At 43.1% G+C, this 27,615-nt stretch overlaps 1 protein-coding gene across 2 annotated transcripts in view; it reads right to left on the bottom strand.

Moving 5' to 3' along the window:
- Positions 1-733: 733 nt before the first annotated feature.
- ROBO4 (roundabout guidance receptor 4) overlaps positions 734-27,615 on the bottom strand; it is a gene marked incomplete at its 5' end in the record, with an annotated part of 62,806 nt that continues 35,924 nt past the window's right edge. For both annotated transcript variants that reach the window (XM_081961077.1, XM_081961078.1), the window contains 4 exons: positions 734-1,658; positions 5,670-6,076; positions 15,543-15,782; positions 22,527-22,665. In XM_081961077.1, the coding sequence (XP_081817203.1) occupies positions 1,342-1,658; positions 5,670-6,076; positions 15,543-15,782; positions 22,527-22,665 (1,103 nt within the window). In that variant the 3' untranslated portion in view covers positions 734-1,341. The remainder of the gene's footprint in view (positions 1,659-5,669; positions 6,077-15,542; positions 15,783-22,526; positions 22,666-27,615) is intronic.

Raw genomic sequence — 27,615 nt, 5'->3', positions numbered from 1 at the left:
GAAAAGCAGCCATCCTTCTAATGCTAGATGAAGCTCTGATCCAAAGTGAGTATGGCAGAGAGCAAAGGCTGGGCTAGATATTTCCATCAGACAAGGCATTCAACTAATTGAATCTCTCTTGCCTGCTCACTGAGGCGCAAAGGTGTGGGAGGTTGAAAGGCCCCCATCAGTCAGTAGCAGCATTGGAAATCAATAGGTTTTTCCTCCCTCCTCCACCCCCGTTCGTTATAAACTTGAAGCAGCCGAGGGCTGCAGGTTCGGGATGACATTCATTGAGTCTTTGGTTATTTGGACTCACAGAGACTCACACAAGCAGAAGGGACAGGAAAAGTGAAGTTGCCTGCTTCAAAATGAGATGACTTTGAGCAAAACTACCCAAAACAAAAAAACAAAAAAAAATCCCTGGGAATGATAATGAATAAAACATTGTTCAGAGTAACCTATTTCAGTGGGTCCCAAGTGCAACATGGCAGAAGTGGGTCAGGTAAGATGAACCTATTGCACCTGACCAACCAAGCTCACGTGCCTTTTGCAACAGAAGAAATGGTGGTGGGGGGAGGTTGACAGGTACAGCAGCTTGCTAAGTCACAGCTTGGCATAAGTTTGAAACCTCAACATCCTTTTGTCTGAGAAGGTTTTCAAAGCTTCAAAACCTCCCATGTCCCACTGACCACTTGCAGAACATTTGCTAGGTGCCCCATCCTATAAATAAAGTAGCGATAAAGTTTTAAACAAAATGCAAATTCTGCTATTTCTTATCTAGGTATGTTAGAAACCTAAGCACACCCTACTTTGTCTGGATTTAGAATCTCCTTTTCCTGGGCCTCGAGCTCCAACTGACCAGAAATCTTGGCCTTAAAGTAATATTAGCCTAGTGTCAATCCAAATGAGATTTCCCTATCTGCATTCTGACCTGGATCCCATGTCTTTAGCACCAGTCAGAATGCAAAAGAAATCATGTACCATTTTAAAGTCCTGGTTCAAATCCAAGTGACGTCAGCCCTGAATCAGAGTTGCTTTCTGACCAGTTCTTCAATTTTGAGAGTAGGCAGGTACAACTTATTCTTTTTCACACCAAGAAATGCAACCTGGGACTATTGGATTTGCGCAGGGAAGATGACTGAAAATTGAGTCTGTTTTCTTCTAAAAATCAAATCAAAAACAGGATGGAAGGAACATAAGCATTTTCCTCTTCTAAAAAAAAAATGAAAGCAGGCGAGTTGTCCGTTTCTACAGATGATTGGCAGGGGCCACGGCTTTCCTGAATTAGACTCCTAGCACTGAAAAAGAATTCCAAATTCATCAAATTCCAAACACCAAACTCCAACCAAAGCAGGACAGCTACTGCTTTAGCATTCCTGGTAGGTGGCCCTCCACCTTGGAGTAACAACACTTGTCATTCGTTCCCTGTTGGATAGAAGTAGGGACTAGCTGGTCTTCTTCTGGTGCAGCTATCCTGCCTTTCTCTGGCTTAACAGCAGCTCCCCAGTTCTCAGCTGATTGCATATACTTGGCTTCCATCTCCTCCACCCAATCAGTGCTCCATTCCCACACAGGAAGGGGCTTCGATCCAAGCCTCTGTTGCACTTCTTCTGAGCTCTTCATGAGAGCCTGAGGATGCAGGAGGCCATCCAGAGGAGATACAGGAGGCAAAAAATCTGCAGGGAGAAAAGTACAGGCACGTGTTCAGCACCTATGCATCAGAAGATAAGAAGTGGAGCTTCCAAGAACCCCCAACGTATTGTGAGAACTGGGATGTCAAGCCATGTCATTTGGATTAGGATCGAGAGAGCCAAATCCTCTCTCCACCATGAGCTTATGGATTGATTGAGAACAGGCTGCTATCTCTCAGCTCAGGCAGCTTCCCTGGGTTATTGGAAGTGCAAAATTAGTATCTCCACCACCTTGAGCTTCTGGTAGGACATAAAAGCAACAAATAACTATAATGGCCCATTAAAGCTCAGGCAAAGCTTCAACTGTCTGCATAAGTGCACCCATGGGAAACACATGGTGTGTACAGAAATAGGCACTACTTTGTTTAGCCTTCAACGATCCAATGACCTCAGGACTTCCAATCCCAACATTCCCAGCCAGAGATGCTTTAGAACCCTCTAATTTACAAGGTTGACTAGGGGTCTCGGAATAATTCCTGGAATGGGGGAAGAGTTAAATTTATGGAATATTTTGGGTGACCACGAATAGTTCCTTTGTTTCTAAGAAGCGTTTCACGCAGAACATAAATTTATGCCAGCAAAAAGGCAAAAGAGAGAGAGAGAGAGAGAGAGAGAGAGAGAGAGAGAGAGAGAGAGAGAGAGAGAGAGAGAGAGAGAGAGAACACCAATCACAACTGCAAAGTACCTTGAGTATCTATAATGGATTCCAAATGGATATATGTGTGCATTTCAAGGAAATGATCAACAGGGTAAAATTCAAGTCACAATTAATTTATAGCTAGCAAATTACGAACTCCCAAGCCTTTCAGTTCATGCTTCCATTCCAGCTTCCAGCTGCAAATGCCATCATGTATTATTATTATTATTTGTTTCATTTTCCTTTGTTTGCGCTGTGTGTAAATATGTGAACCAATCCATGGTTAATATATAGATGGGAAGATAATGGTGCACTTTTCTGCAATTTGCAGGACGGTTCTTGGCCCAGTAGGGGGGGGGGGGAAAGCATGCACGCTTGTGTTTTCAGGGAAAGGTGGTTTTAGGGAAAGTTAACTTAATATTTGCCCAGTTATTTTCTTGATAACTACAAAGATATGGAGGCAACGAGGCAAAGGAGACTGAAATGAAAGCCCTGCGATTGTAATGGATTGAAGAATAGAGCGATCTATTCTGCCTTCTGGAAATGCAGCTATTTCCGGCGATCCAGTTTGGATGCTTTACGTAAAGTGGTCCTGAATAAAGAAGAGACATTCAAAGGCCTCATTCCCCCCCCCCCTTCCCGGAAATTTAAAGATGCCCTGCTCCTAAATCCCTTTGTTGTTTTGCACTGCAGGGACGGGAACACAAAATACAGGAATCTGGTTGTGAGATAGAGAGGCTGTAAGGATCAAGCGGCTTAAGTCTGGCTGACAAAGAGGGATCTGGCTGAGTAACTGACAGAGCTTGGGAAAGCTTCAAAGGAATCAATTAGAGAAGGTGGAAATCTCGCTTTTGCCTTTGAGGGACGGAGCATAGGAGCTCCACAACCACCTGGCTGTGTTATTCCAGGACTGCATAGTTGTGTCTGGAAGCCTTTTTTTTTTTTTTTTGCTCCTTCTCCTTCTTCTGAATTTGCCCCCACAATTTTTGCTTCCTTGCTTGTGCCATCAATTTTGGCACGCTCAGCTCTCTCAAAATGGGTAGAAGGAGAGAAAAATAAAAACCCAAAGCAAAATCCTTACTCTAACAGCAACAGAGAATCGCTGCAGTGATAAACCAAGTTCTGCTTTCCTGGCTGCCTCTATTATTATCGGGAACAGAGATGGAAGGGAAGTGCTCAAACCTGAACAGAAGATACCATATAAATCAAATCTTCTGGTTTTTTTTTTCTAGAGCGCACACAATCACAACCTGTGGCTGAATTTTGGTGCCCCAGAGACCATCCTTGAGGAGGTCAAGGAAATTGTTATGGTCCACCAGCGGCCAGCAGAGCTGGGAGGAAATTCGGACAGTGAGGAGGTTGGGGAGGAACATGGGCCAGTCCTGGAGTCTGGGGAAGGCTCTGATGAGGGCTCTGTGTCGGAGGCAGAGACGGAGCCAGAGCTGTATGCCAGTTATCAGCTGCCTTCAGAGTCAGATATCAGTGAGGCAGACAAACAGCTGGAGCCTGTTCCCAGTGTGTGTATGTGCAGAGTTGCCGGACGAAGGGAACAGCTAAAGAACAGGGGTTGACTTGGGAGTTCGGCCACAGGTGGATGATGAATGGCCCCTCCCAGAGGAAATAAAAGAGGAGCGAAAGGGGGAGTGGAGTTTGCAGGAGACAATTAGTTCACTTAATCGGTTTCTGACTCTCCGAGACTCCTTGCCAAGCTTTGCCAAGTTTTGCCGATATCAACTTGTCAGCTCTCCAAGCCAGATAAGGTCTGTGACTGTAAATCCTCCCTTGAAAGACTTTGCTGGATCTGAATGAGCAGAATTCACAGTAAATTAATAAAAGGGGTTTTTGTTGGGACAAGGAGTTTGCTTCATGCTCTTGGGAAGCCTAGGTCAGAACAGGAACGTGCAGATTCTGCTCCTACCCTTGTAGAATTTTTCAACTGCCAGGGAGGGTAAGACCTTGGTTTCACCTGCCAACATCTTGCCCACCAAGTTAACTAACAATGAATGATGTTTCAACAACTGGCAAGGAGGTCAATGTTATTGAACGGAAGCGAACTAAAGTGCATTGGAATGTTTTACTTCTCCACAAGTTGAAAATCTTCAGCTTTTATAGCACAAGAGAAATCATTTGCTTTGCTGTATCTGTTTATAATCCAGCCTCAATGATTCATGCTGGGCAGGAAGACAGAAAACTTGATTTCTACAGGGTTCCTTTATCCTAATATTGTTGTGCCTGGCAGATAATGATTCTTCAGAGTTTCAGGCAGGGGATTTTTCTCAGATCCCTCTGGATGCAAAGTAAGCGCCCTTCCATCAAACTTTCCTCCTATTCTTCATTCTGCTCTTGTTTCCTAGTACTTTTAACTTCTTTGGGGGGGGGGGGAACCCGAATGTCATGCAGAAAACTTCCGAAAATGTTTTTTACTGGTTCTCATCCATTAGATGAAAGTGAGATTGCTTTTGATATTTCTTTCAAAGAAAAAGAGAGCGTCAGTTAATTTCTTGTGACTGGAATTTGTTATTCTCACACTTAGCAATGAAATAGACTAGAAATAAAACATTCTGGTTTTCCATGGTCAATTTACCACCTTGGTTTTCCAAAACTTCATTTTTAAAAAATGGAAAACAAAACCCATTATTATTAATGGTCTTTTCCTAGAGGGATTTATATTTCTTTGTTTTAGATATAGGGACCCTCAGAAGAGTTGGGGGATGGGTAATAGCAAACCACCCTAGAGAACCATCCTCCCCTCCATCCCTAACAATAATGTCAGTTTAAGAATATCACTAAAGAGAAGCAAAAAAAGTAGTTCTTAAACCTGGGATTAAAATCAGAAACAGAAGTTTGTTTTTCAGGCACACAATTAGCACAGTGTAAAATTAAAAGCTGAATTAGCCTGGGTTCGAATCCCAGAAGGATATGGCTAGCTGATGAGAGCTAAATAGCTTGAAATAGATCTATACTAGTCTCCTTTTAATACTTTGTCGATAAACAACACAAAAATAGTTCGTTGTGAAAGTGACTGCCTGCGAAGGCCCCTGGATTGGGGCTGAAAGGAGAAAGCATAAGCAGTATGCTCCGTCCCATATTTGGGGAGACCAGGTTGCCCTGATAAACCGGTCTCACTGGGGGGCGGGAACCATTTAAATCTGAGTGCTATGATTTAAGTTTGAAGTAGAACTGTGCTGAAGGCCTTCTGGAATCCCAGATGACCAAGGAGGCCTTCTCCATAAACTCACTGTCTTTGCAGTGAAGGGAAAGTATATTTCTCTTGTCCTATAATGGAGCATAGATAACATCCAAACACAGTCTGGGGTTCCATCCAATGTGACGGGAAGGGAAGGGCCAGATGCCATTACCTGTCAAAGGTCTGTCAACTTCCTTCTTTGCCAGCCCAAAGCAGAAACTGTCCACTGCCACTGCCAGGGCTTGAGCAAAGTTGGCATCCAACAGGAAGGAACCGTCTGAAGAGCTGACCAGGCTGCAGCGAGTGCTGGTGCCATTGTCCTCTGAAACAGACCCCCAGCCATTCACCAGGGAGCCTCCTAGGGAGGCCTCATCTTCACTTAGGCTGGATGACGGAGTTTGGCAGGAACTGCGGAAGAATTTGGTGGGTGAGCAGGGACCTTCCACCATGTTGGGATCCTCATCTTCATCCAACGCATCGCTTTCCAGCAGCTCAATGGCCAGAGGACCACAGATATAGCCATAGCTGTGGGATGGAAAGAGGATGTGGGAAGTGGTTGAGTCACTGTCATCTGGCTCCCTTGAAAGAGAGAGAGAGGACCATGCTGGTGTTAGAACCTAAATAATAGTGATAATAGTAGCAACAACAGCAATAGCACTTAGACTTATATACTGCTTATATACTGTTTCACAGCCCTCTCTAAGCAGTTTACAGAATCAGCAAATTCCCCCCCCCCCCAATAATCTGGGTCCTCATTTTACTGACCTCAGAAGAATGGAAGGCTGAGTCAACCTTGAGCGGGTCAGAATCAAACTCCTGGCAGTGAGCAGTAAGTTAGCCTGCAATACTGCAGTCCAACCACTGCATCACCATGGCAGCTACAGCCGCAGCAAACAAACAAAGCAAAATCCCAAAATAACTGGAACGCCTCTTGAACACCGCCGGTGACATTGACAAAATCACCACCAGTCAATTACAAAATACAGCTTGACTTAGAACAGCTTACATTTTGCCACAGTATCTTTGAACGACAATATCAAACCGCAACATTTGTGTATTGCGGGTCCTTGGGGAAGACTCGATCGGTAGATAAAAATGCCGAATCCAGTCTAAACATCTGGCTGACTGTGCGACAAACTGTAATAGCAACAGCTTTAACAGCTGCAGCAGCAAATGAACAAAATTAGGACAAAGAGTTCAGCATCCGATGAGCAAAGGCACTAAATGTGTTTTGGCATTGATTACAGTTTCTAAAAATGGCAAATGGATAGTGATTGGGCCTGCAGAGAATGGTGAGAGGGGAATTGCTAATTTTCATCCTTGCAGCAACCTCAGCTCAAGCTTCAATCATTCAGTTTTTAATCCGGTCATAAACCAGCAAATAAAACAAAAAAAAAATGCAATTAATTAGGGCCAAAAGAAAAAAAAGCACTGCATTGTAATACCACTGCATCAAGATATAACATAACATAGCATAACATAACACAAAATAAATAAAAAAGCATCCTGTTAATGAATCAGAAAAACAGGAGTTTCCCACTATTCAGTCAGAACTGAAGAAGCTTCTTGGATGAGAAAGGAAACGTTTTCAAGGAAACTTTCCAGTTGCCTTTTGGAAAAAGCACTTTTGGGACAACCATGACCTGGATGGCTGAGACTCTCCGTAGACATTTTCAAAGGAGGGTAGCCAAGTTAGAGGACAGATTTCAGCCTGGAAATAGTATAGTTGTGTCCATCTATGGTGGTCATCGCCAGAAAAAGAGGTCTTCTCTATTGCTCCTCTTTCTTGCAAGTTTTCCACCACCAATTCTGATGATGTCAGTCAAAAGGATCACACACACACACACACACACAGAGAGAGAGAGAGAGAGAGAGAGAGAGAGAGAGAGAGAGAGAGAGAGATGTGTTTCAGATAGGGCAAGGGGTGAAGCAGTGAAGGGAAGCAGTTGGAACCATCTCTTCTTTCCCACTTCATTGCTGGAGGTCTTCAGTCAGTGGTGAAGAAGGAACACATATCACCCCATGTGATGAGTTGTTTGGATTCATTCTGTCATAACTCCAAGGATTAAACAGCAGAAAATAAAAGAAAATCAGTTGTGCATCTGTCTCCCATCAAACTGCCCAGTCATTTTCTCCCATGCAAGCCCAGCTGAACTGAATGGATGAGGTGTGTGTGCGTTGCTTATCTACAAAAATGAAATGAAACAGGCAACAGCACATTTCAGTGCTGACAAACAGCATTAAGGGTTACCTGCTATCTCTATTCCTATTATTTATTCTATCCGTACCAAGACTTTCCACCAACATACACTGCTCAAAACTCAGGCCATTAAAAAACTGTTCTCTTGCCAAAGTACTTCATGGATGAAATCCTTTTTCCCCCCTTAAAAACTGTACCCTTTTTGCTATGGATCCTGGGAGCAAACCCTCCCAAATAATGCTGTCCTTATAAGCTTTATTGGAAAAATAATAAACAGCAATAGCACTTAGACGTATATACCGCTTCACAGTGCTTTACAGCCCTCTCTAAGCAGTTTACCCACAATAGTCTGGGTCCTCATTTTACCCCCCTCGGAAGGATGGAAGACTGAATCAACCTTGAGCCTGGTGAGATTTGAATTGCCAAATTGCAAGCAGCTGGCAGTCAGCATAAGTAGCCTGCAGTACTGCACTCTAACCACTGCGCCACTGTGGCTCATAATGGTTTTTATTATATCGTCTGCTTAACTATCTTCATTTTTCTTGTTGGTCTCTTTAGTCAACACTGCCCAATAAATAACTGGTAGGCTGAGAAGAAATTGAACCTTTTTACTAAGCATGCATGACCTCATAAGCCAGTGTTCCTTAACTGGAAAATATGTGGACTTCAACTCCCAGAATTCCCCAGCCAGCTGACTGGGGAATTCTGGGAATTGAAGTCCATGCATCTTCTAGTTGACAAGGTTGGAAAACACTGTCTTAAGCATATGCAAATAGTCCCGTGGTGGAGACAGGCCACAGACCTCAATAGAAATAACGTTGCTGTTTTCTGAAGGAAGGAGAAATGTAGGTGAAACTGCTAGCTCAGCTACAGAGACCCAAAAAGGAAAACCAATATTATAGAGGGCTCTTTTGGCTAGCAACTGTGCGAGTCTTCATATCTGGATTCCTCCTCAGCTCAGTTAAAATACAAGGTCACTGAAGACGTTAAATTAACAAGATGGATGCCACTTAAACAAGGACATGTTGTTCTTCACTTCATTTCTTTATTTAGAAAATGTACAGGGGCCGCCCTTCTTAAATAAATAACTCTGGGAAGAGTAACTTTGGCAGACAGAAGGGAAAAAATGGTATCATAAAATTCTGTAGAACAAAACAAAAAAATGCAATTAAAGGAATGAGCAACATATAACTACAAAGCCTTGCATAACTAATTAACAAGATATGAACATACATATTGTGTTCCACTAACATTCTGACCTTAATTCCTGGGATAATCCATAGCTGAATGCTTCTCAATATTTCTCTCATTGGGAAAGACCCTGATGTTGGGAAAGATTGAAGGCAAAAGGAGAAAGGGAGGATAAGGTGGTGAGAGAGTGCCATGATTAGATAGTGTCATCCATTCAATGAACATGAACTTTGGCGAACTCCAGGAGACAATGGAGGACAGGGGGCCCTAGCATGCTATGGTCCACAGGGCTCATGAAGAGTCGGACACAACTGAACAACAACAAGAAGAAGGAAACAACAACTGTATTTCTATACTTCAGTCTAATTCAGGGGGTTCCAACCTTGGCAACTTTAAGACTTGTAGACTTCCAGATTTCCTCAGTCAGCTTCTGGGAATTGAAGTCCACAAGTCTTAAAGTTGCCAAGATTGGAGACTCCTGGTTTAATTCACTGCCACTCTGGTGAGAAGACCTTGCCACTCACAGTACTCCACTTATGGAGCTACTGTAGGTAAGGAGGTTTCACAGAGCTCTACCTTTCTTTGACAGGTAAGTTCACTTTAAGTGTGGTAGAGCCATCCATCCACAGATGGGGAACCTTTGCTAAAGTAGAACCTCCTGGATATTTGCCCCCAAATTCTACCTAGAGAGAAAGAGCTTGTGGCCCTTTTCATTCATACCTAGCAGGTCTTCAGCTTCTAGAGGCCAGACAGGGCTGTCTTAATGCACGGGACTGATGGGCACTTGCCCGTGGGCCCCACAAACATAGGGGGCCCATACTAATCTGTGTATATGAACCCTTCAATGCACCTTGTATCATATAAATAAAGCAACTGTTTGGCTTACTGGGTCTTATTGTGTTTCTCAAGCCTCGTGTCTTGTTCAAATGCTCACCATGTTGATTAGTTGTTGCTGGGCAGCATGTTTTTAACGTTTCAACACTGATTTTGTTTGAAATTCCAATAAAATAAATATATGCTTAATTTTATCAATCATTCCTGTGAGTAGTTGTTATAAAGGGGCCAGTACACTGTTTTGCCCTGGGCCCATAATGCTGTTAAGACGGCCCTGATGCCAGATCTAACAAAAATCCCTCAAAAAATCCAAGTAAAAAGTGTTAAATGTTGTTGGATGTTTCAGTTATCCAGGGAGGCCTTTGCATGGCAACAAAATCCACTCCTCCCCTTTCCTTACCAAGCTATAGGGCACAATATATGTATGAATAACCGTCTGCTGTTTGTTTTTTTTCACCAGTCCATAACCACAGCTCAGATCTAAGGGATGGGAAATATTTTGCCACCAGCCTGAATGCAACGCCTCCAGATCAAACACTGCATTCAACCCACATCCTGCCCAAACGTTTTCAGAAATAGCAGCCTAGCATTAAAAGAAGGTGTGGCAAAAAGCCCACCTCAGAGGTGAGAGGATCCACAAAGGCTTCTAAGACTGGGCCTATCCTCGTGAACACAAAGGGGGCAAACAAGATCGTTCAGACTTGCTTAAGCTGCCTGCATTGTGTCTCCCTAATTGGCCATGTGGAATTCTTCAAGGCTTTGGAGGTGAGAGACCAAGCCACAGTTTTTTGCAACTCATTCAAAAAAAATGTTTGGAATAAGAAGAAAAATAAAATATTAGCTTTCTTATCCAGCCGTTGTATTTTGGAGACTCTACATCAGAGGTGTCAAACTCAAGGCCCATGGGCCACATCCGGCCCATGGGGTGCTTAGATCTGGCCTGCAGGGCCACCTGGAACAATGAAGGTCCAACCCACAATGCCCCTGCCAGCAAAAATAGAGCTCAGAAGGGCCCTGCACAGCCCTCACAAGCTCCATTTTCAGCTGCGATGGGAGGCTCCATTTTCACTGGCAGAGGGCTGCAGGAGACTGTCATAGCCAAAAACGGAGCTCGGGAGGGCTGCACACTGGCCACTCTGAGGTCCGTTTTTGCTGGCAGAGGGCTGCAGGATGCCGTCATGACCCAAAACGGAGTTTGGGAGCCCATGTTCGGTGGCAGAGCGCTTGGGCCAGAAGCACCCCTGACACCAGTAACGTCAAGCTGGCCACACACACCTGGCCACACTCACACACACACACACACACCAGGTCAAACACAATCCTGATGCGGCCCTCAATGAAATCAAGTTTGATACCCCTGATCTAGATTGTAATGTAGTGAAGTAATTTAATGTAAGAAGAGATCTAAGCATGGTTGATCGAGTACCCCTCTTTTTCGTGGGTGCTCTGGGATGTCTATTCCAAATGGATTGTACACATATAGAAAGAATACTTGACACAACAACTCTAACCAACTCCGGCTTCCCAATTGCTTGGATTTCAGAACTGTGTTCTTCTAACTCCAGTTACATGGATGCTTTCGGATGGTGGTATCTGCTTCACCTTGTACATTCATTAAGCAGGCAGATAAGTCCAAAACATTATCTCTGAAGTTTCCATCATCCAAGAGATATTCATTAAAGCAGCCATTTCCTACAACTGTGTAGAAGGATTGTAAAACTCCATGGCAGTGTTTCTTAACCACGGCAACTTGAAGAAGTGTGGACTTCAAATCCCAGAATTCCTTAATTCCTTTGGCTGGGGAATTCTGGGAGTTGAAGTCCATACTTCTTAAAAGTGCCAAGGTTGAAAAACACTGTTCTATGGATAGGAGAGAGAGTGGAATGGTCACAAAGACAAAGTCTTCTCATAATTGTCGTTCTATTAACTAAAATGTGTGTTTTGCAATAAAGCTAAGACAGGCGTCTGCATAGCTTTTGAACGCTTAGGCTACAACTTTAACGAGATTTTTTTTTCCTCTTGCAGAAATCATTTAGTTTCTCCCTGCCGAAGGCAGCGTTTTACCTTTGTCAAAACTGAAATAACCCTGCCAATTCAGTCACAAAGGAAGTAGACTAGTACATTTTTCCGTGCCTCAAGAGGAGATGTGGCTTGGAACTGGAAGGCAATGTCACTCACTGGCACCCAGAACCAGCTGAAGATTGTTAAACATTGCCGAAAACATTGAGTTGGCTGCTGGTTAGCCCGCCTAGGCTTTAAAAAGAGCTGTAATTATCTCAGTGGAGTCACTGCGCTTCCCATAAAATCTGCTACTTTGCGTCCCGGTTACCAAAGTGTAAGGAGTCAGCCTTATGGGACAAGCTGTCCTCAAACCACCAAAGCAGCAGTTATGGGACATTTGTTTTAGCAGTTGGCAGGCTGAAGCAGTTATGTGCAGTTTCCTTAAGTCTAGGATACTTTTGAGGTCTTTGTATCTCCATGGAGTCTTGCCTGTCTACAAGACAAAATCCCCAAAGTGCTTCTTCAAAAGGCAATTGGACTTCCTTTGTTTTTGCTTGGAAACGTTTCTCTTCTCATCCAATAAGCTTCTTCAGTTTGGACTGAATAGTGGAGAATGGAAGGGTTTATATTCCATGCAGTCATCTGGTCGTTAGCACTCTTTCTGAGAGTCCTTGAGGCCACTTGGAGGTTTATCTGTGCCCTGAATAGTGCAAATGGGTGTGGAACCTTCTTGAAACTGCTGAAAGGACTGTGTGGTAAGCACTCATATCTATAGCCGTGACCTGAATAATTGAGAATCTCCATAGACATACAAGGCGAAGAGAAAGAAGCATAGAATCAGACTGGGATGTGGCCAATATTCACAGATAATTCTGAAGCCACAAGGCCAGATGTACCAGTGACCACTTCTACATTGTTTGGTTACGAATATTGAAATAGGAGCAAAAACGTTTTCTGCTGTACAGTTCCATTCTTCTTTACCAAAGTTAATCCAAGGAAAGGGACGTGGTGGCTCAGTGGCTAAGGCTTGTCAATCAGAAAGGTCGGCAGTTCGGCGGTTTGAATCCCTAGTGCCGTGCAACGGAGTGAGCTCCCGTTACTTGTCCCATCCTCTGCCAACTTAGCAGTTCAAAAGCATGTAAAAATGCAAGTAGGAAAACGGGGACCACCTTTGGTGGGAAGATAACAGCATTTTAAAATATCCATGCGCCTTCAGCATTGAGTCATGCCGGCCACATGACCCCAGAGACGTCTTCGGACAGCACTGGCTCTTTGGCTTTGAAACGGAGATGAGCACCGTCCCCGAGAGTCAGGAATGACTAGCGCATATGTGCGAGGGGCACCTTTACCTTTACCTTAATGTATATTAAGGATTAGTGCACCGACTGTAGATCTTGAGTCAATTCATCCCCATTCCTAGGATGACTCTGGCCGCTTAATTACTATTTCAGTGGATTTGTATTTTGCAAGATTGTTGCATGAACGTTATGCTGAGCGGGATGACAGCATATCATTGATGTAGGCTGATCTCAGAAAAGTGGATCTGATGTACATAGATGAGAGATCAACAAGAAATCTCAGTGCCCATAAAAACACCAGTGACAGTAATTCTCACATCGTCAAAAGTAACCACATGATACCGTGTTTCCCCGAAAATACGACAGGGTCTTATTTTCTTTTTACCTACAAAATATGGCTTGGGCTTTATTATGGGGGGAGGTTTTATTGTTTTGGGGTTGCCAGGCGGCTGCTCTCTTGCAAGCGGGCTCCCAAAGAGCTGGGCACAGCCTCATGGGTGAATGGCCATGTTGCGCTGTCGCAGCAGCACAACACAACAGCCATGAAGCTACCACGCTCACGAGCAGCCACCCAGCAAACCCCCTTTCCTGCCGGGCACAGCACCATTCACTGACCTAGGGGTATTGCCAAGCTGCGTGAGCACCTGTTCGTCGCAGCCTGGCTCCCGTGGCTTGGTGCCTTCCAAATGCCAGTGAATGGCGCTCTGCATGGCTGGAGAGGGGGGTTGCACGAGCGTCTGTTCCGCTCTCGCTCACCCGCCTCCCAGCCTCATGATGCATGGCCCAGCTCTCCTTACGGAGCCAGGACACCTTCACCGCTGCCGCCGCCATCCCAACCTGGCTTTTTCCGCGTCTTCCAACCTGAGTCTTTCGGCAGTGGCCACTCTGGGCGCACGCTCTATGGTTGTACGCTCTGCAGGCAGCTGGCCCACAACCATAGAGTGTGCGCTACAGTGCAACAACAGAGCCATTCACCCATGAGGCTGTGCCCAGCTCTTTGGGAGCCCTCTCACAAGAGAGCAGCTGCCCAGCAACCCCCCTCTTCAGCTGGGCATAGCGCTGCTCACCAACCTAGCTGTATCCCAAAGGTGCCAAGGAACGCAATCACCTTTGCCTCCCCCCCAGGTTACCACGGCTTAGCACCTTCGGGTTACTGCTAGGTTGGTGAGTGGCGCTCTGCCTGGCCGAAGGTGGTGGTGGTGGTTCAGGGTGCTTATATGCTGGGGGAGGGCTTATATTTTTGCCCACCAGAAAAATGTGGCATGACTGTTATTGTGTCCAGGCAGATGACGTCAGGGAATTTCCCCTGACAGCCGGGTTCTGCACTAGCAACAGCCAGGTCGCGTCTGATTGGCTAAGACGCGACCTGGCTGAGAGCGGGGAAACTCTGGCTTGGGGATTGGCTGGTTCGTCTGACAGCTTCGTATAAATAGCTGTCAGACGAACCCTGCATTGAATTCTCTCCTGTATTTTGTCAAGACTGTTCTGTTCAATAAAGACTGTTGATTCTCCTCACGACTCCGCTCGCCTTTCGTGCTTATTCAACAACTGTATTATGAGGACATGTTGTATTTTCAGGGAAACATGGTAACCAGATCTGGTAGTTATCTGGCTGTTCACGAAACAAAGAATATATGAAATTTGTCTGTCCTAGAGTTGGTTTTAATTATGAGGAGGAGAAATGTTTATAATGGCTTCTTCATTTTTCTATAATAAATCTCTTCATTTCTTCCCCTCCAGCTTGCCAGGGAGAGCTTGACTCAACTGCAACTTTGTGTTGGGAATTTTAAAGAAGAACCAAGTTTCAATTTTAACATTCTCATTGTTTCCAATGCATGATCTCCATTTTTTTCTGACTATAAATACACATATTAGATGGAATCTGCATGTAGGCACGTAACTGGGAATTAAAAATAACCTTAAAATGTATAGCATGCAAAAAAAAAGAGAGAACATATTGGACAAAATAATACATTAAAATAAATCTACCATATGCCACCTGATGTGCACTTGTTTAAAAATGAAGCTCTTGAAGCAAAAATAGAATGATTCAAAGTTAGGATTAGATAAAGAGGACATGGAGTGAATACTAAATCTGAAAGATGCATCAGACTCTATGTTTCTCAACACAATGAGGGATATATCCAGGGAGAAAACTGTTTAGGGTATAGGAAAATTCACTATGGCCAACTTGGCGTGGCCAACTCACTGCAGCCATGTCACTGTGGGGCAACTCACCATGGCCAACCCAAACCAAGACAACTTGCCACAGGACAAGGACAGGACACGAATATAAAAGAAATGGTGAAATTAAAGAAAGGATACAAAAGGAGGGACAAAGTGAAATTGCGAACGACAAAAATTAAAATTATTTTAAATGTTTAAACTGAATTGTTGAATTGGCCCACCACAAATTGTCCACAGTTAGTTGGCTGCACCAAGTTGTGCCATTCTGGACCATTTATGCCTGTCCTCGCATAAACTCTTCTTACTGAACATTTGATGTTTGGTAGATGTTTACCTTTGACAGTCAGTTTCTGTACTGAGTTCTAGGTATTCTGCCACCTCTTCTGGGGTGAGAACTGTCTCCTGGTCATCGCTGAGAGATACGGGGACTGGGGCTGCAGAAAACTGGTTGTAAGGCAAAGTGGGGAAGGACTGGTTTTCACCCGGGGACTCTTTGACTGTCTTCAGAGAATCCTTGTCCAGCTGCTGGTTCATGAAGTCCTCTGGGGGATCAAGATAGCAGGTACAGGAGCACCTGAGGGACAGGCAACAAGTACAGAGAGTAAATGACTGGCAAATAATTTCTCTCTTTTAAAAAAAATGACAAAAGAACAACTCAAAATATGAGAAAAGAGGCCATTTCCCTATGTTTTTAGCTTGTTTTGTTTTGAGGAGTGTGCATCCATGTTTTGGCGTGTATGAGTGGGAATCGTAGGATTTGTTGAGTACAAAACTGGAGGCTGATCTGGAATCTTAGAGTTCAGACTCCTTCAAGTCCTCTCACTTATGAACATCTGAGTCTTTGGGGGAAATGAAAAGGGTATTGCTGGCTTTGATTTTTCTAATCACAGCCCTCTGGTTTCAGTACCTACAAAACCCCTTGAAGATGAATTCCCTTCCCCAGCAATTGCTATTTGGTGGCTACAACTGGAATGTCAGCTGCAGATTGTTAAGCACTCTCACAAAATGGCTGCCCAGTGGGGATTTGGTACCCAAGAGCCCAGGTGGCACAGAGGTTAAAGTACAGTATTGCAGGCAAACTCTGCTCATAGAGTTTAAGCTTCACATAATCCCCGACCTCCGGTCCTTCCAACGCGCCCTAAAAAGTTGGCTTTTCCAGCAAGCCGGCCTGGAATGAATAAAATAAATGATTAATTTAATTGTTAATTTTTATCTAATTTTTAAATTTTTATTGTTAATATTAATCGGGTTTGTTTTTAGATACTTTATTTAATTTCCTTTTTAACTTTTGTAATATGTGGGTTTTTTTAAAATGTTGTACGCCGCCCTGAGTCCTTTGGGAGAAGAGCGGCATATAAATCCAATGAACAAACATAAACAAAGAAACATAGTCTGGAGTTTGATCTTGACGGGACTCAAGGTTACTCAGATGGATCCTTCTGAGGTCATTAAAATGTAGACCCAGATTGTTGGAGGCAATTTGCAAACAGTGCTTTGACATTGCAAACCACCCAGAGAGTTCAATAAAGCTCTATGGAGCAGTTAAGCCTTAATGCTATTGTTATGGTGAACATGACCTATTAGGAAATACCCACGTACCATTTATGCCCATTACTCCATAAACTCTTATTACTGAACTTTGAACTTTGTACTAGGAGGTAGTTTGGTTAGGGTGTGCTTAATGCTTCTTCCCAGAAAGAAAGATCTTCCTGCCTCACTACATAACTTAATCTTCTCTTTTTTGTTAGACAAGCAGAGAGATTTGCAGATAAAGCCCTGGGGCTATCATTTCCACCAGTTTTGCTTTCTATACATCCAACAAGGGGACCAAAGAACATTCTTGGAAATGAGGGCAATGTTTGAGGCTGGCAGGTAAGGAACCTGGGAGGCCCAAGAGAGATGCTGCTGCTACCCAAGAGTTCTATTTGCCTCTCCTGATTCCATGCCATCAGAACTTAGAAATGCTAAAAAAAAAAAAAAATCCCACCCCTTTTCTCCTTCTCAGGGGCGGCACGGGGGCTCAGTGGTTAAGATGCTGGTTTTCTCAGCTGGAAAGTCAACTGCCGAGGTTCGAGACCCGAGCACCGCATGATGGGGTGAGCTCCCATTACTTGACCCAGCTTCTGCCAATCTAGCAATTTGAAAGCATGCAAATGCAAGTAGATAAATAGGTACCACTTTGATGGGAAGGGAACAGAGCTCTGTGACTGGCCACACGACTGCAGAAATTTCTTTAGACAGAACTGGCTCAATGGCCTCGAAATGGAGATGAGAACTGACCCCTAAAGTTGACAGTGACTAGCGGAGTGAAATCCGCAGGGACTCCTTTCTCCTCCCCAGCAGATCAAGCTAGATAGCAAGCCTCTGACAGTGAGCCCAGCCTACCATTCTCACCTCCTTGGCCCAATTACATATTTCTAGCAGATTTCCTGAACTGAAGATTTTTACAAGTCTGCCCGAAGCTGTGAGTGATTTCAGAACCGGAAGCATGCCCATTTCCACCTCAGGAGCTGCACCATCACTTGCGAAGCTGTCCCTCAGCCCTTCTCTCTACCTCTCCCTACCCCCCCCCCCAAGAGCAGGCAAAGTTAGCAACAGCCATTGTCACTTGTGTGTCAGTACATTGTGCCTGTCACCTTACACAAACCTGAAACAGGCACCTTAAAAATAGCATTCCTGTGTGAACTTCAGTTCAGTGTCCGATAAAAGCTTCCAGGTGTTGCTACTGTTATTCTCAAAGAACTGAAAATGATACTTGTTTATGTGTTTCATTTAAATCACACAGGAATAGATCTCAGAAGGAATAGACTAGACTAGACTAGACTAGACTAGACTAGAGTAGAGTAGAGTAGAGTAGAGTAGAGTAGAATAGAATAGAATAGAATAGAATAGAATAGAATAGAATAGTTGGAAGGGACCTTGGAGGTCTTCTAGTCCAACCCCCTGCTCAAGCAGGAAAACCTATACCACTTCAGACAAATGGTTGTGTAATCTTTCTTAAAAACTTCCAGTGTTGGAGAATTCACAACTTTTGGAGACAAGCTGTTCCATTGATTAATTGTTCTAACTATCAGGGAATTTGTTCTTGGTTCTAACTTAGTTCTCTCCTTGATGAGTTTTAAAGTCAGCATCTTGCTAGCTCCCATAATAATGGGCAGAGATAGTGAAGATCATTCAAGCAGCAGAGACACTACCAGGCTGCTGTTATTATCTAGAAGTCATCCCCTTGTTCTATCAAAACAAAACCAATATACCACTTAGTTGAGCAGGCACGCTAGACGGCACAACACCCACTCAAATTTCAGCTACAGCTGCCAACTTACATTCCAAGTGACATCACACAGATATCCACTCAACAAGACAATTCTTGGAGGAAATTAAAATGTGTCTGCTTCATCCTTAAGACATCTCTCTCTGCCCAAGCCCGTCCCTGGATATTTGCTGCTTGTCTTGAGTTTAGCAACATCATATGGATGCTTCAATTGGATTTTATGTAATGGCATAACTCATGCTTTATATATTTTTACTTGGTACATCAGAAAGGATTTATTCTAACCATAAGTGACATAGGAAGATTTTTAAATCAATAAATAAAATTAAATAACTGCATTTCTTCTCTGCTTAAAAAAAAAAGCTGCAGTGTCAGAAAATCAAAGGAGATGGGGCAGAGTTACTAAGAGGCAGCAGTATGTTCCCTTCTAAAAATCCTCTAGACAGTTTTAGAGAGAGGAGCAATCAAAATGGGCTGTGATATGACTGTTCATGTACCATTTCTGTGTATTAGAAGTTCAGTGTTTAGTTTCTTATATCCAACACTACCCAAATTCTTAAATTATGTGTTAGTGAGTAGATTTTTTTTTTAAAAAGGCAATCCCATAATTCAATCTATTTTATAACAGAATAACAGAGTTTGAAGGGACCTTGGAGGTCTTCTAGTCCATCCACCCTAATAATATATCTATTAGGGTAGAAAGTCATAGCTTCAGTTTGGCGAGATTCTGCCATTAGAAGTAGGCTAATAAAGGATTGGCGTTGATAGGATTTCACTGTTGTTGTCTTTGGGTTTGGGGCTGATAACTGTATTCTAAAGTTATGTTAACAAAATCTTGCAAGTCTGAAAATACAAACATTCTACTGTCTCCTTTACATACTGATAAACTAAGAAGAAGGTCCCCTTCTGAACTTCCCATTCCACCTGTTGCCGTTAAAAGTACAGTAGATGAAGCTTCCTATGAATTGAGCTAGACTCTTGGTAAATATATGAATATGTATTTTTAACCTCCTCCATATTTTTAACCTCCTCCATATTTAACTCTACCTATTTAACAATTTTAATTGTTCAGCTATTTAATTATATTATGATGTATTTTTGTGTGGACTGTACACCGCCCCGAGTCCCTTTTGGGAGAGGGGGCGGTCTAGAAGCGCAGTAAATAAATAAATAAATAAATAAATAAATAAATAAATAAAGAAAAGATATTATGAAAAGAGGTTCAGGATTCTGTCCAATTCTCCCTCTGTTTATCAGCACAATAATTCTCATGATTGATTAGAGTGGGCCCAAATCTATTGTAGGAGAAGAAAAATTGAGTTCCAGAATGGGGAGAAGGAAGAGGGAGGAGGAAGAGGAAGAAGAGGAGGAGGAAGTAGGAAGAGAAGAAAGAAAGAAAGAAAGAAAGAAAGAAAGAAAGAAAGAAAGAAAGAAAGAAAGAAAGAAAGAAAGAAAGAGAAAAAAAGAAAGAAAGGACTATCACATAATTTACATATGTAAGACAGATATCATGCCTTGTAAATAGAGAAGCAAGATGTAGCATCATGTAGACTTATTCTGTTTAACCTATCTAATCCTAACCAGATATATAGACATTGAGATTCATCCATGCGCTCAGAGTTTAGCTCCATGCTCAAGCAGCCCTTTTGGCAAGCAAACATATCTTGACTGCTGAACAAAAGAAGCAAGTGTTTTATATGAAATGAGATCTGCTCCCTTTCCTCTTATTTGAGTGTATCTGTAACCTTGGGATCATCCGAAGTGGGTGGACAGACCAACCTTTTCTTCTCCATGACCAGAAAGAGACATTTGGGACATGCACAGGAGCCTGATGTCAAAGAAAGGAGAAGCCCCAGGAAATGTACTTCACCCACTCCTGTTACACAAACTCTTCTCTGCTCTCCTTTGCTACCAAATGAATTTTTCAATAGAGCAGTCAATTATTGTGTAATTGCCCATAAATTTAAAATGACACCAACATTATTTCATGCAAGATCCAAGGACAACGTTTTTCTCTACGTAAATGTGGGATTCAAAGGGGCAGCAAAAAAAGGATGGAGTCAGCTGATATTTCACTAATGGATTGATTTACTTGCCTGGAATGATAATTGCCCATTTACTTAAATAGCTGGGCACTTGTACAGAGGCCTTCCCCCCTTCGATGAGAAATGCTCCCTTCTAGCCAGGCAGGGAATCATATACCATGATTTGTAGCTTTTTAAGTGCAAAATAGGGAGACAGAATAGTTGGGATTCATTTCCCAGCCACATTTGTTCCTGCCATCCTGATGATCCATCATAAGGGTGCCTCTGAATAATATGCAAAGTATGTAGATTTGCCTACTTGGTGCTAGAGGAAGGAGCAGGCAATTTATACTACTATCTGGCACAACCAGGAGATGAGTCAGCAAAGGATGAACTCTGCAGAGTTTTCTGCAAGGTGGCTCTCTATCAAAAGTTAGAGGAGAAGCAGAAGAGACCTTCTTCTGCAGGGGGTTGCAAGCCAACCACCATCTTGCTCATTCTCACCTGGGCTGTCTTCAAGTAATACAATACAATAGTAGAGTTGGAAGGGACCTTGGAGGTCTTCTAGTCCAACCCCCTGCCTAGGCAGGAAACCCTATACCATTTCAGACAAATGGCTATCCAACATCTTCTTAAAGACTTCCAGTGTTGGGGCATTCATGACTTCTGGAGGCAAGTTGTTCCACTGATTAATTGTTCTCACTGCCAGGAGATTTCTCCTCAGTTCTAAGTTGCTTCTCTCCTTGATTAGTTTCCACCCATTGCTTCTTGTTCTACCCTCAGGTGCCTTGGAAAATAGTTTGACTCCCTCTTCTTTGTGGCAACCCCTGAGATATTGGAACACTGCTATCATATCTCCCCTAGGCCTTCTTTCTCTTAAGCTAAACATACCCAGTTCCTGCAACCGTTCTTCATAGGTTTTAGCCTCCAGTACCCTAATCCTCTTTGTTGCTCTTCTCTGCACTCTTTCTAGAGTCTCCACATCTTTTTTACATCGTGGTGACCAGAACTGAATGCCGTATTCCAAGTGTGGCCTTACCAAGGCATTATAAAGTGGTATTAACACTTCACGTGATCTTGATTCTATCCCTCTGTTGATGCAGCCTAGAACTGTGTTGGCTTTTTTGGCAGCTGCTGCACACTGCTGGCTCATATTTAAATGGTTGTCCACTAGAACTCCAAGATCCCTCTCACAGTTACTACTATTGAGCATGGTACCACCTATACTGTACCTGTGCATTCCATTTTTGTTGCCTAAATGTAGAACCTTACGAGTATGAAAACAAGTGAAGTATTGGGTCATCAGTTGTTAGCTTAACTTTAACTGAGGAAAGTGTTTTTAAAATGATGGCTTCTGAGTGCTCTTTAGCAGAGTTATTAACAAAACAACAGAGTTGGAAGTCTTCTAGTCCAACCCCTTTGCTCAGAGCTTGGCTCTTTGCATATAGACGTTTCATTACCAAACTAGGGAACATCATCAGGTCTAGTGAGTGTGGGGTTTGTATGTAAGGGTAGCTTGCACTGCCAATGTTGGTGGGGATGTGGGTTTCTCCTTGATTAGCTCCTCCTCCTTACCAAGGAGAAAACCACGCCCTCAACAACACTGGCAAGGCAAGCCGCTGTATATGCAAGAAACTAACTCCACATTCACTACCACCGATGATCTTTCCTAGTCAGGTAATGCAACATCTGCAAGCAAACCACCAACGTCAGAGACCTCTGAAGATTCCATAATTTAATCCTGATCTACATATATTCATTTCTATTGATATCTTAATTGAATTCAAGGTGTTTTATTAATATTAATTTCGGTGCTTGGTTTAAAAATCCAATCAGTAATATTTAGGATCCTGTCTCAGAGTATTTATTCATTGCTATGAGTTTCTACTACTGCTTCAGTCTCAAATAATCCAGCATCTGTGAAGTTTGCATCAACTTCACCTTGTGTACCAGGTAGAAGGAGGCTGCAGAAAGAGGCTCTGAGATTAAGATAAACAACCAAAATATTCAGATCCCATCTTACTCTTGCTTGGTGCTGGAATCTTGGAGAGCTTGAAAACCGGGTGGAATAGGAGGAGGCGGTGGCAGTGAAGGTCCATTTTGTGAACTGCACAGTGAGAACTTGGAGGAGCTGTAGGTTTTTAGCACCTTTTTCGCTCTCCCTAAGAAGGAATATAAAGAGGGGGGAAAAGATCAACAAATGGCAACCTTCCCACCACCTATGATTTATCCATATTGGACAACTGGCTCAAGCAATTAGCTCCCTTGCTGATGTCCAAATCAAATCCTTCCACTTTAGTCCCTTTAAATTATTACTATTACATTTTTGTATAATGCACCTTACCAAAATGATCAAAATCATTGAGCAGTGTACAATGGCTTAAAAGAGTTTTGAAAAAAAAGTAACAATACAATAATAACATTGTTTGGGAAATACACAACAAGCAAACAAACACACACACACACACACACACAAAATCATTGGATAAGCACATGAATTGGTTTGCTTCCTTCCCATCTCCAGCAAACAAAAGATGAGCCAACTTGTAGAAAATTGCAAACATGTTTCCCCCTGAAAGTCTCATTAAATAGCCACCCAAAGCCCCTCTGGGTGGGTAGATCCAATCCAGATTAGGATACATTTTATGAGTCCATCAAAGAAAGAAGAGGAGAGGTCCAAATAAATGCCAACTGAGTCTTGGACAAAATGATAGGCAAATCTTTTCCTGCAGCGATGGGGAAAAGATTAAAGCCATAACACTTTTACAGCATTTCTCACAAGCTGGTTTCTACAATTAGGTGTCTTCTGTAGATCAAAAATTCTGGAGAAGTTGTCCACGGAGGCTCAAGAAATGGATCCTGTAACATAGTACAGGCTATAACGTATTGTCCTTGTTTGCTTGTTTCGTAAGGCAAATACAGTACCTTCCTTGGTTTTTTTAAGCCAGAGGACTCTCCATTTCAGACCATTATGTGTATTATTACGTGTTCAGCTCTGGACTTCAGCAAGTAACTGGTGCCAATCCAGTTTTAAACCGAAGGAAGCACAAGGAAAGAATATGAGTCGTGCCTCGGGAAGATTTTCTTTGCTTCTGACATTTAGGCTGAAATCACACATGCATTTTTAAACTGCTTTAATTAGCACTCCTACACGTCAATTAAGGTGCGTTGCCACCATTTCTGTTATCCCTGTTTTAGAAGGCAACAGGAGGAGATATTCCCTTGGCTATTCTACACCAGATGCTGACCCCAGATGCTTCATTACCTGCCCAGCCCACGCGCAACACTCTGATGCCATCCCCTGAGTAAGTCTCAAATTGGTGCTAACCGCTGCTGTCTTTTCTGCCTATCTTTGTATTGGTCACTTAAACAGACACGGCCGTGGGAAAGCCCTGTCAGTTTTGCTGGATAGGAAAGAAGCAGATTGATGATAGACGTCTGCACCAATGACAATGTCTGACCATGTTCTCCATTGGGGAGTTTGGAGCATACTTTAGAACTTTTTGGACCTCAAGGACCACTCAATTTATAATTTTAAATTCCTCAGACCACTAATATGATCTGCCTAATGACTGGCTAGGTGGGGCGTGGCTAGGTGGCCATGTGATTGGGTGGGCGTGGCCAACTCAATGTCACTCATGTTGAGGGGCACCTCGTCAGCCCCTACTCATCCGTCCCCTCCTAGCCACTCCTTGTCTGCCCACCTGGGGTCCTTAGGGCCCCAACAGGAAACAGTTGTTGGAGCTAGCCAGCCACCATGAGAAAGAGTTGGCAAAACCGCTGGCTCAGTTCAAATTGGATCTGACTGAGAAGGAGACTCAGCAGAAGCACCTCACTGAGGACTAGGAGCATAGGTTTTCCAAGCAGAGGGAAGACCTGCAGGAGTGTAAGGCCAGGTAGGTTGAGATGGTCAGCCACTTCCAGGCCATGATACAGTCCCACTGGAACAAGGCCCTCCATCTCTTTGCCATCAGCAGCACTTCCCTCCAGCCTTCGCCCAAAGCCCTGCACCAGGAGGCTGAAGCAGATCCCAAGTTGGAATTTCTGCTCCCCTCCAACCCACACAAAAAGACCCCGGAGGAGAAGACTCTCTGCAGCAACACAAGCATTCATTGCATGTATCGGGCCCAGGGGCCGTAGTTTGAGGACCCCTGATTTAGTGCAATATAAAAAATGCAAATAATTTTTTTGCAGACCACCGACATTTTCTCGCAGACCACCAGTTGTCCATGGACCACCAGTTGGTGACCGCTGCTTTAGAAAATGGAGACCATCTAGGCTCAGCACTTATTCACACAGTTAGCTGCCCTCCAAAAATTCAGACCGGAGCTTTTTCAGTAGTTCCTAAAGAAGCAGACTGCATTTGAGATATTTCTTGGGTTCTCTGGCAGTGATTTGCCCCAGGTTATAAATTCAAAAAGAAAAAGCAGCAGTAACATCAACAGAATACAACCTGGACAAGTGGAATCATAAAGAGCAGAATTAAATAGATCAAAGTGAAAGAGAAATTGACTCGTGGAGGACTCCATAAAATAAACACAATAGGGAGGTTGAAATGATTTTGGAAACTGATTGTCCGCAACTATTATGGCAACACATGCTCTTGAGATGGAGATGGGCAGTTTCCGGATTTAATAAATAAATAAAAAAACATGTTCTCCCTTTGAAAAATGGAAGTGATTTCAAGTGATGAAAGACACAGCAGTTAGGCTGCTAGCAAGAGCAAGATATGGGATCCTGCATGCCACAATGAAAGATTTCCACAACTTTATCAGTTCTTCCAAAGCATTATTCAATCCAGTACTAATCTTTGAAGTCTAAACGACTCAATGGCCAACTATCTAAGAGATTCCCTCTCTTATTATGAACCTGACTGGCCATTTGGATATGCAAAGGTCCCTCCAATGGTGTCCTCCTGGTCACTGGCTAATTTGTATCATCTGTGGAAGATAATGCAGAAGAAGGCCTTCTCCGGTGGTCTTTCCAAACTATGGATTCTATCCTCTTGTCCTCTTGAGTGTTTCTTTCCCAAGGAAAAAATAGTCTTCTATACCTTCTAAGGAAACACATTTGTGAATGCAAGCCTGAGACATTTTTTAGCTTGCTTATCAGCAGAAGGAAATAAAATTTAATATATGTTAAATGACGTGTGTGGAGCCAGTCTTTCAGGAGAGCAACTAGTATTAAAGTAGTGATTTGGTTCATTCTGCTGCTTCTGGCTGAGCTTTTGATTTGGCACCTGATTACTCAAAGAAGCCATTTCCTCTCTTGCTGGCTGCCCTTGGAACTCATCAAGGGAGACCTTTTTTAATCTGCTCATTGCATTAGTGGGCCTGTAAAAGAGTAGCTCCCCTTTTTGTAATGGCCCCTTAGGTGCCTCTGGAGAAGGTTCAACAGCTTTGTTTTAGCTTTTCAACACAATTCTGACGATTCTATCATTCTTCTTGATTTAGGAACCACTCATTTTATCACAGAATTATCCTGATTGACTCTTTGAACCTTACCCTTAAATGCATCTGAAACATAATTTGGATTTGTCACTATCTTCTTCGTGGATGGATGGACGGATGAATGGACAAACAGATATATTCACTTTCCAGTCTGTGGCTGAAAGAGAGTGACTAGCCCAAAGTCACCCAGTTGGCTTCCCTGCCTAAGGTGGGATGAGAACTGGGACTCTCCATTCCCACTCTGGTATTTTAACCATTACACCACACTGCCTGCAATCTGATGTAGTAAATTTCAAGGAAAGCTTTATTGCTTGATTGTCCTGGAAATATACATCAGCCTTTCATCGGGGCATTTGAATGCTCTAAGAGCACACATAATACAAACCAGCATCACAATCCATGGTGGGAGTCAAAAAAATTTTACTACCAGTTCTGTGGGCATGGCTTGGTGGGCGTGGTGTGGCTTGGTGGACGTGACTTGGTGAACGTGACAGGGGAAGGATACTGCAAAATTCCCATTCCCTCCCCACCCCACTAATCTGCTTTCCAGCTCCATTCTTCTGTGCAGGGCAACAAAAGAAGACCCAGCCGATCAGCTGGGACTCGGGAGACAGTAAATAGATCAGAGGTGTTAGGAATGTAAGCTAACAGTTGGGTTAGCAATATATAAACCAGGATGGTAGTACTGTTGCTTTAAGTACTACTGTAATGTGATTGGTTGCTGTTACCTCAAGCAGTCATAAGAGGGAGCCAGAATGACTGTTAGCTCTCTGTTTTGTTAAACGCTGATAGGTGTATTGTGAGGTACTGTGTTTTTGCTACTTTTAGCTGCTTTGTGTGCTGAACTGATTATTTGATACTGGACTGTGTTCGAAGGAACATTTCTTAAGTGAGAACATTGATAACTGACTGACTTGAACCGTGTATGATCTGGACTGTAAATTGAACTCTGAATACCTCTATATTTCCACATAGTAAACTACTATTATTTATACTATTCAGTGTATCTGTATGCTGGTTTGTGCATGTTCTTCCATACCACTTTAATTACACTTCTCTGCACACTCGCTCTCCTAATGGGGAGCTTACTTACTTAACAAGAGGCGGGGCCAGTCAGAGGTGGTATTTGCCGGTTCTCTGAACTACTCAAAATTTCCGCTACTGATTCACTAGAACTCATCAGAACCATCTGAATACCACCTCTGATCACAACCATTTGTAAAGCTCTTTTGTGAGTCACACCCTTAAATCCTTTCTCCCAGAAGGTCAAATTTGGCCAGATTGACTATTCATTGCAGACACTACTTCATGAATAACCGAGAAGGATCTATGGACACAGGATACTAGGGAAAGGTGTGTTGGAGGTCTTGTACATAGATTACAAGGAAAATCCTCATCAGTAGTAATGCTGGTGCCTCGTTAAGCATTTGAAAGGGCTTCCAAGTGGCCTCTTGGTTGGAGAGTCAGCTTCTCAGCTCAAGGCTCATCTGGCAGTGAGAATCCCATAATAAAGCAATGGCAGCAAAGCACAGAAGTACACAAGGAGTTGCATATATTTAGCACCAGAGCAGACTATATAAACACACTGTTCAAATAGTATCTAATAGTCTTACCTTCACTTTTAGAGCTCTTTAAAGCTGAATTATTGAGAATTGGAAAAGT

This window comes from Natrix helvetica (assembly GCF_964273705.1).
Source record: "Natrix helvetica genome assembly, chromosome: 8".
Classification (NCBI taxonomy): domain Eukaryota; kingdom Metazoa; phylum Chordata; class Lepidosauria; order Squamata; family Natricidae; genus Natrix; species Natrix helvetica.
Note: the sequence above shows the minus strand (reverse complement) of the source record. Positions and strands in the feature narration are given on the sequence as shown.